This window comes from Tauraco erythrolophus, chromosome 5, assembly GCF_009769465.1.
Source record: "Tauraco erythrolophus isolate bTauEry1 chromosome 5, bTauEry1.pri, whole genome shotgun sequence".
NCBI classification, from domain to species: domain Eukaryota; kingdom Metazoa; phylum Chordata; class Aves; order Musophagiformes; family Musophagidae; genus Tauraco; species Tauraco erythrolophus.
In genome coordinates, this window is record NC_141469.1 from 81,997,073 (window position 1) to 82,006,014 (window position 8,942).

The following is an 8,942-nucleotide window of genomic DNA, read 5'->3' on the forward strand; positions in this document are numbered from 1 at the left end:
TCATCTTCATCATGAGGAGATGGTCTTCACCTTTCCTATGAGGACAGGCTGAAAGAGTTGGGGCTCTTCAGCCTGGAGAAGAGGAGGCTCCGGGGTGACCTTATAGCGGTCTTCCAGTACCTCAAGGGGGCCTACAGGAAAGATGGGGAGAGGCTGTTCAGGAGGGCCTGTTGTGATAGGACAAGGGCTAATGGTTTTAAAATAGAGGGAGGTAGATTCAGATTGGATATTAGGAAAAAATTTTTTACCATGAGAGTTGTAGAACACTGGAACAGGTTGCCCAGAGAGGTGGTGGATGCTCCATCCCTGGAGACGTTCAAGGCCAGGTTGGATGAGGCCCTGAGCAACCTGATCTAGTTGGAGATATCCCTGTTCCTTGCAGGGGGGTTGGACTAGATGACCTTTGAAGGTCCCTTCCAGCCCTAACCATTCTATGATTCTATGATCATCTTTCTTATAAGCAAAGCTGCTCGTACTAATGGGATGGGTTGCGTCTGCCCTGCAGTTACTTCTGCTGCAGCTGAGGAGCAGGTAAGTGGACGGGTGTTGAGCTGGGCTAGGTTGGTTATGCTGCTATCAGCACCTCAGCAAACTGGAATAATGCAGAGGCTGTGTCCTGTGGCATCGCAGACGTCCCAGTAGTTCAAAAGTGACATCTAGGCTGCCACATTTCCTTGGATTATTGAAATTGCCATTTTCAAAGAAGGGAACAATTAATATGTTTATACTAGTGGAAAAATGCTACTTAGCATTTAACAGATTAAATAGTTTCAGACTTTGAAATGTGCAGTAATATGCAGAAGGTTGCTATTGTTTCCAATAGCATAAAGATTAACCTGCTCTGAACATGGCCTGCAAACATTCTTTTAATATTCCGAGTGGGTGTTTCTCTCCTCATGATTGCTACTTTTTTCTGAAGTCTGAAGGTTTTTTTTTCAGAAATGTCATTATCTTCCCTGAGTTTGTCGAAGGAATCTGCTGGAAAGTCCGGAATTAATTTTCTTACCAGCAAGATGCTAATTGAGCAGGGCGGAGTACCTGAATCTTTTCAGATGACCTTTCTTCAGAAGGTGAAGTTCTCATTAAAATAAGGTATTGGAAAGAACAGGGAAAACCAAAACTGGTTTTGAACAGCCTGACAAAAAAATCCCTCAACTTTTCTAGCTACCCAGAATTAACTCCTTACTCTTTTTATTTAGTCATTACCTCTGTTATTTGAAAAAAAAAAGTGGCTTATCTCTAGTTGTTTCAGGCTTTTTTAAAGCTTCACAAGACGTATACATTCAGAAACATTAGAAATTTTCTGGTGAGCTTTTTTTTTTTTCTAATTTAAGCTCCAATATTGGCACCTAAGCAAAATCTTCAAGTATCAACAGTGCTTAGCACGTAGCAGCAGCCTTTCCAAGAAAAAGCAGGGTACAGGCTGAGCAGGGTTCTTTTTTAATACGGTCTGAGACTCCAGTAGAACCAGACTTTACAAGTACATTCACAGTTACCACCATTACACTGTGGGCACCTACTGGTTTTGTTTCTTCACCTCAGCTGTTAAATTATGAGCCTGCAGGTCCATGGCTGGATGGACTAGATCCAAAAGTATGGGAAACGAGCATCACTGGATGAATAAAACTAGATATAACTGTACTCAGCAGAAAGGAATGTGTTTTTTTTTGGTTTTGTTCCTTTAACTTAAATTCTATGTTGTTTTTTTTTTTTTTCTCCAAGACTGTGCTGCCGTTGCCGGTGGTGCCGAGAACCGGATCAGCCAAAACCTCACCTGTCAGAGGGGGAAACCCAAGGGGCTCATGTAGCTTCGCGGGGTCACCAGAAAGCACGAGGTTAACTCTGCCACCTCTGTGCCCCCCCGGCCGCCTCCCCGTGCCCCCTGGGCAGCATGTCCTGGCGGGGGCGAGCCCCTGGAACGAAACCCGTGCCTTCCGCGCTCCCGTGCGGGTGGTCCCAGGCGTCTCGCAGCAACACCGGGATGAATTTTATCAGCCTTACGTTACGGATAACGCACAGCGCGGCTCTCAAAGCGCGGAGCGGGGCCTCCAGCGGCAGCCGAGCGCTGGAGCCAAGCGGCTCCCACCCACCGACCGACCGCACACGCCGGGGGGGGCCGCCCGCCGCTCCGTAACCCCGCGCCCCCGCCCAAATAAACGCGCTCCCCCCGCCCCGCGCTGTGCCGGCAGCTCTCCCGGCGCCGATCCGATCCGGCGCTGCCTGGGCGGGGCGGCGGGGCGGAAGCGCTTCCCGGCCCGGGAGGGCGGCGCGCCGTCATGTGACAGAGGCTGAACGGGGCGGCGGCGGCGGCGGGGCTGTGCGGTGCGGTGGGCGCCGAGGGTGAGCGGCAGCGCGGGGCGGCACTCCCCCCGCGCCCGGAGCGGCGGGTGGTCTCGACCCGACCGCTCTCCCTTCGCGGGGCGGGGGGCGGCCTCTACCATGGCGGCGGGGCGGGGGGAGGCGGCCGGGCCTCAAGGAGGGAGCGCGCCCGCCCGCCCGCCGCCGCTGACCGGGCGCCCTCTTGTCTCGCAGGCCCGCGGAGGTGGCGGCGGCAGCGCCGACAGGGCCCCAGCCATGGCCGAAGTGAGTGCGGCTCCGCGGGGCGGGCGGGCGGCGGTTCGGCCGGGGGTGGGGGGCCGAGTGCCGGGCCGGGGGTGTCGGGGGAGGGGGTCGGGGCCGGGCGGGGAGGGGAGATCCGCCCTGGAGCGGGCGGCGGGGCCTGCGGAGGAGCGGGGCGCGGGGAGCTCCGCCCGCTGCGGAAACGAGTAACGCGCCGCCCGTCTCTGTCCGCAGGACCTGAAGAGGTTTCTGTACAAGAAGCTGCCGAGGTAACCGGCGCGGGGGGCGGGTGGGCGCCGGGGTCGGCCTCGGGATCCCAGAGGCGTTCCCCAAGTGCCGAACCCGCCGGCAGCCCCTTCGGCGCGGGGGGCGGCTGACCCCGGGCGCGAGTCTCGTGGTTTAAGTGAAAGTTAATGAGTAGCACCAGCCCTCCTTCCGAAGCGAAAAGTTCCGTCCGCTTTTCAGTATTTTGACTTTATGTTTTTCTTTTTACTGCTCCGAGAGACCACCTGTGCTAAAGAGAACGAGCCCCTTTCAGGGAAATATTAAATTAGTGAAGGCATCGATTTTTTTCCGTATTTTCCCCTTCCTCGCGTGTTTGTTCAGGAAAAAAAAAAAAAGGTCTTTGCTGATTATTCTGGTTTTTAAATGGTGCCACCTCTTCCTTTTTTGCAGCGTTGAAGGTCTTCATGCCATCGTAGTCTCAGATAGAGATGGTGTGCCTGTTATCAAAGGTAACTGACTCCAGCTTCTCACTGTGCCCCGTGACTGGCATCCTGGTTGAACAGCAGAGGGTGGAAAAGTACGGCAGAATCTTTTCTGTTTTTGCCTGGTGCCTGATTATCCAAAGTTGAAGAGTTAAATCAGATTTTTTTCTTCAAGTTCAGTGGTTGGTTACATACTTCTTTAAATTTATCCTCTTATTTGCGTGTGTGCAACGTCCTCAGTAATTGTAGGCTGGAGAAATTTTCCTGAGTGAGTAGGGCTGGAGAGCTGTAAGGTGCTTGTATGTCAGGTCACTCGCAGGCTGATACAAAGTACCAGAGAGCTACCAGTAGTTGGTTGACTTGGCCAGTCAATGCTCACAGGCAGTTGCATCCAACTTTTACACACGTTACTTAATTTTGTTTGCTTTTTGGTACTGTAATTTTTATCATATCTCTGCAGTTTCTGTTTAAAATGGTTTTATGTTGTGGGTAAACCTAGTTTAAGGGTACTGATTCAAATACTGCAGATGGAGCTGCTGGAGTGGGTCCAGAGGAGGCCACAAAGATAATCTGAGGGCTGCAGCACCTCTGCTATGAAGACAGGCTGAGAGAGTTGGGGCTGTTCAGCCTGGAGAAGAGAAGGCTCCGGGGTGATCTTATAGCAGCCTTCCAGTACCTAAAGGGGGCCTACAGGAAAGCTGGAGAGGGACTTTTTACAAGGGCGTGTAGTGATAGGACAAGGGCAATGGCTTTAAACTGAAAGAGGGGAGACTTAGATTAGATATAAGGAAGCAAGTGTTCACTCTGAGGGTGGTGAGGCACTGAAACAGGTTGCCCAGAGAAGTTGTGGCTGCCCCATCCCTGGCAGTGTTCAAGGCCGGGCTGGATGAGGCTTTGGGCAACCTGGTGTAGTGGAGGGTGTCCCTGCCCATGGCAGGGGGGTTGGAACTAGATGATCTTTGAGGTCCCTTCCAACCCAAACCATTCTATGATTTTATTATTTTTTTTTTAGTGACCTGAAGTATTTAAACACGTAGCAGAACTTGCACTTCTTCACCTGTGTTCGTCTAAGTGACTGTGCTGGTGATCAACTCAAGGGCTGGAATTGGCGCAGACAGGGACACAGAACCAAAGCCACAGCACAGGCTGTGCGTTGTAAAGGGAAAGGCTGTTTGTTAGGCGTGCTAGGGAGGATGCTGGTGTCGTGAGCACAGATCGTGTACGGAATATGAAATGATGTGCTGCTCATGAGGATTGTCCTGCGCTCGTCATGGAAGCATGCAAGATGTGTTATGTGTTCCCCAACACCAGGTGTGGTTTTGGCATAGCACCCAGCTGGGTAAGGATTTGTGGTGCAGTCGTAGATACCATGTAAAAATAAGAATTTTCTTGGTTTGTTCCAGTTGCCAATGATAACGCTCCAGAACACGCACTGCGGCCTGGCTTCCTGTCCACTTTTGCCCTTGCCACAGATCAGGGCAGTAAACTAGGGCTTTCTAAAAACAAAAGTATCATCTGCTATTACAATGCGTACCAGGTGAGTAACCTCATCAGTGTGGCCTGTTCTCAGTGACCAGAGCTCTTCCTGAGGGAGGGAGAAGGGGTTTAAACTCTGCTGGATTTCCATTTGGCTGCTGTTGAAGTATGTGTGTGTTATTTCACGTGATGCTTAAAAAGGCTAAGCTAAACTTTTGCACTGTTGAGTTTTTCTAATGTTTCTCAAACCTGAGATTTACTGGTTGAAAATGGTGACTTTTTCTGAACAGGTGGTAATGGAGTATTTGCAGCAAGTGCTGCTCATTTTGGCCTTCTGAATCTGTTATGAAGGGTTTATGTTGTCTTTTACAAACAATATTTGTTTATAGTTTGTGACACCTGAAGTTAAATAAGCACATGCAGCCTACTGCGTAGCTGATCTTGCTGCCAGTGCGACTTTGAGGTAAGAAAGCTTTGAAATAGCAGTCAGTTTTTTTCCAAACTGGTTATTTGTATCCCGAAATCCACCATCTACTGCGTTTCTGCTCCTTCTCAAGTTCTAGTGGTCTTGAGAGCTTTTTGTTATGACTGCAGTAAACTGGCCAGCTGTTTAGCCTACAGTATCTCGGCTTTGTTTGGAAAATAAATGGGTGAATGAGTTAGTTTATGCACAGTGAGTACCTTGCTTTGATTCTCTTGGTGTTAGTAGCTTATTTGTTGTGCTCCAGCTCCCTGTTAATGGAAGAAGAGATACTGCTGCACATGGAATAGTATTTTAAAACAATAAACCTGCCTGCCCTCGTTACCTCTGGAGAGCGTGGTCTCCGTAGTGTACTCTGCAGCGTATGAAGCTGAGTTAGATTTCAGGTGGATAACCCTGCAGAACACAGGAGGGAGGGAGGACAATGCCAGGCTTTCCACGTGCAGCCTTCCATGTTCACTAATGTGGTGTGAGTTCTGTTGGTGTTTTTAACTGTGAATCTTATGAAGCAGGTACACTGAAAAGTTGTCTATGTGGCTCTTGCTCCTGCCCGTCCTTTAAACTGAGGAGGCTGCCTGTTTGGGAAGGAATTTACGTGGCAGAGCTCTGACATCCAACAGGCATTAGCTGCTGGCTAAACACTCTTCCCTCTCCTTGCAGGTGGTGCAGTTCAATCGCCTGCCTTTGGTAGTAAGCTTCATTGCTAGCAGCAATGCCAATACCGGTATGTCTTCACGTGGGTTTTCAGTGTGGCAGTATTTTTTAAGGCCCAGGTGTTTAAGTACTTGAAAATAAATTACCTGAATTTCCTTGAAGGTGTATTAACTTTGCTCTTGCTGTGAATTTTGTCAGCATTCTGTGAAGGGGAGAAGGGAAAGGCGTGAGTAAACATTCATAGATTTCAGGCGACTTGCTGAAGTTGTCATTCTGTCAGAAGCACGTTTCTCCTGTGTTTAGCCTTACCCTGGCTACGTGAGTGCTCGCTGCACCAGCAGGGCTTGTACCGTACCAACCAGTTGTTCCGTCTCTTCCCATCGGTTCCAAGTTATGTTCCACAGTAACGTGTGGGGCTTCATCTTCTCAGTTCTGTGGGGTGGGGAGAGCCCTTCAGTGAGGCTTCTGCGCTTGCTAACGAGTGTGAGCAAAAGGGATTTAATTCCTGCACAGCTGCTTGGGCCTCAGTAGCTGTGGGAAGCTGCAGGGTGATAGTGGAGGCAAGCAGCAGCCCGGAGAGGAGCTGTGCTGCTGGTGCTACCGGGGGCTGCAGGCACCCTCCCTCTGGGTGCTGCCCAGTGCTCCCATGGACAGAGCAGCTGAGGTGAGAAGTTTTGTGTTTTGGAAAACACTGCTGGTGGCTTGGAAGGGGAAGGAGGTGCAGGGTTTGGAGAGAGACTTCTCATTTCTGTCGTTTGATGGGATGTTCTGTCTCTTCTCTCTTTCCAGGGCTGATTGTAAGTTTAGAGAAGGAGCTCACGCCCCTCTTTGAAGAGCTGAGGCAGGTGGTTGAAGTTTCTTAACCTGATGGTGTAGCCGGAGTGCAGCATCCCTCTGCAGCCCAGTGGACAGAAAGATTCAATAATCCTCAAATAACACGTCTCAGAAGAAATTCCACAGCTCCTTAGTATACTAAGTAAGAGTAAGTTGTACATAGTGCTGAATCTGAAATGATCTACTAGTGTGTTGTAGGTGGGTGTTACTTTAGGCCATGCTTCCTGTACTGCGCAGCACTGGAGAGACCACCACAATAGCTCCCATGGAGTTCAGCTCAGCCAGCTGGGCCGGATCGGCACGGCGCTGTTGGCTCGGACGAGCAACCCGCAGATCTCTTGCTTGACAGGGAACCAGCCACACCGTGGGTTTGTCCTCAGGCTGGCGACCACCACGGGTTGAAAAGCAGATGGTTTTTGGTGTTAGCAAAGATGTGGTGGAAAGAGTGTGGTGAGAGCAAGTTTGCTAGCAGTGATGTGTCGGTACAATCAATAAACGTCCCAGCTTTCTTGTGTGGGTGATACTTTGGCAAGGGAATGCTAGCTGCATCCTGCTTCCATTACAAAGAAAGCGATTTCTATGGAAGCCGTTGCTTCAGGGGTTTTCCTGATGCCCAGATAAAAGCACCTGAACAATGTTTCACTTTTTCATGTTTTTTTTTTTGTGTAATATGGTTGTGAAGATCTCATGTCTCATAGTCTTTGTGTGGTTCATCACCGGTGACACTCTCAGCTCATTTACCCTTAGGTTTTCCGAAGTAAATAAATAAAATAAAACAGTATTTTTAAATGGCAGAGCCTTGTCCCCTCTTCTATTGCACCGTAATGCTCTACAGCACATCAGCTTTTCTGTGGAGAGAATGGGTCTCTTAATTGTAAACGTGCAAAATCTGTGAGTTTACGGGCTGAAAACTCACCAGCGTGTCTCTCGGTGGTGGGACACCGATACCGAGTGCTGTGCCGATGCAGAGGTTAGTGCTGACTGGCTTCCCATCGCTGGGAACGATCCCGTGCTCTTTGTCCGCCTTGTTCTCTCCCAGGTTCCCCTTGTGATGATTTCAGCGCTAAACCAGTGCTGCTGGTGGAAGGGAGAGTTTTTGGCGGGTCTCTGCCTCAGGCTGGGAAAGGGGGTGCCACTGCCCCCTCACTTACACCTCACCCACCTTCAGCATCAGGCAGGACAGGGGGAAACGGTGGTGTTGGAAATCAGGACTGGGAATTCTTGGCTCAGAAGTTCTCTCGGATTGAAATTTGTCAGTCAGGCCTTTTCTGTTTTCAGCTTTCTGTTGCTGGTCATTGCAGCAGCAGCTGGAAACCGAGACCCAAGGGTTCAAAAGCATCAGAGCCTTTTTCCTAAATGGGAGATGCCAGTCTGTTAAACCACTTCCTTAAGGGATAAGGGAGGACAAAGCCTTAACAATACAGCACAGGAACACAGAAGACCTTTGGTAGTTTTATAATGACGTTTTATTCAGAAAACAATCTGTATAAAAATATTTACAGATATTTTTAAGTTGAAATAAAATGCTATTCCTATGTCCAAATCTGGATTTTCTTTTTTCTTCCGGTGTGTTTTCCCCTCCTCCTCTTCAGCCCTCTCACAGCAAAGGCACCTGTTGAATGCTGACGGGCTGCGTGAGCGATCCCGAGCCCTGTGCCACAGCACTGGCACGGCGGGAGAGGTTTCTGTGCAACGTTCCAGCAGAAGCCTGTCCGTTCCGCAGGGAGAGGGGGGCTCCCATGTCTCCTCCCCCCTCCCAGAGGAGCAGCGTTGCTCAGGGGGTCTTGCAGCTGGGTCAGCCAGGAGATCAGGCCAGGCTGGTCCTGGGACCCTCCAGAGTGTCAAACTGCTTCCGAAATGTAACATCTGTTTTGACTAAGGCACCAAAGTCCTGGGCTCCACTTCTCGATTCTGTAGCGAGTCACGGTGCTGTTACGTGCACGCGAGTGTTCCAAAACATAGATGGGAATTTTGGGAATTTACGTCAGGTTGTGTAGACAATACATGCATTTAAATTCATATTTTTAGTGTACCTGGTGCTTTTTCATTACTGATCTTGTTCAATATAAAGCAAGCAGTGCTTAATTCTACAACGCAGTTCTGGACAAAACTTTTTGAGATCTCTGCATGAGGGAAAAATACAAAATCCAGCCCATTTTCAAGGGGGACTGCAAGGGGCCAAACTCCTAACGCTACTAACAACGCTGGTGGCTGCGATGTCATATGTGCAC

At 49.9% G+C, this 8,942-nt stretch overlaps 1 protein-coding gene across 1 annotated transcript; it reads left to right on the top strand.

Moving 5' to 3' along the window:
- Window positions 1-2,537: 2,537 nt before the first annotated feature.
- LAMTOR3 (late endosomal/lysosomal adaptor, MAPK and MTOR activator 3) lies at window positions 2,538-8,168 on the top strand. Its single transcript, XM_086611560.1, has 6 exons — window positions 2,538-2,583; window positions 2,794-2,828; window positions 3,235-3,293; window positions 4,670-4,803; window positions 5,884-5,947; window positions 6,667-8,168. Exons 1-6 carry the CDS (start codon window positions 2,575-2,577, stop codon window positions 6,738-6,740), a joined length of 375 nt encoding a protein of 124 aa, XP_086467686.1. The 5' UTR covers window positions 2,538-2,574; the 3' UTR covers window positions 6,741-8,168.
- Window positions 8,169-8,942: the final 774 nt, after the last annotated feature.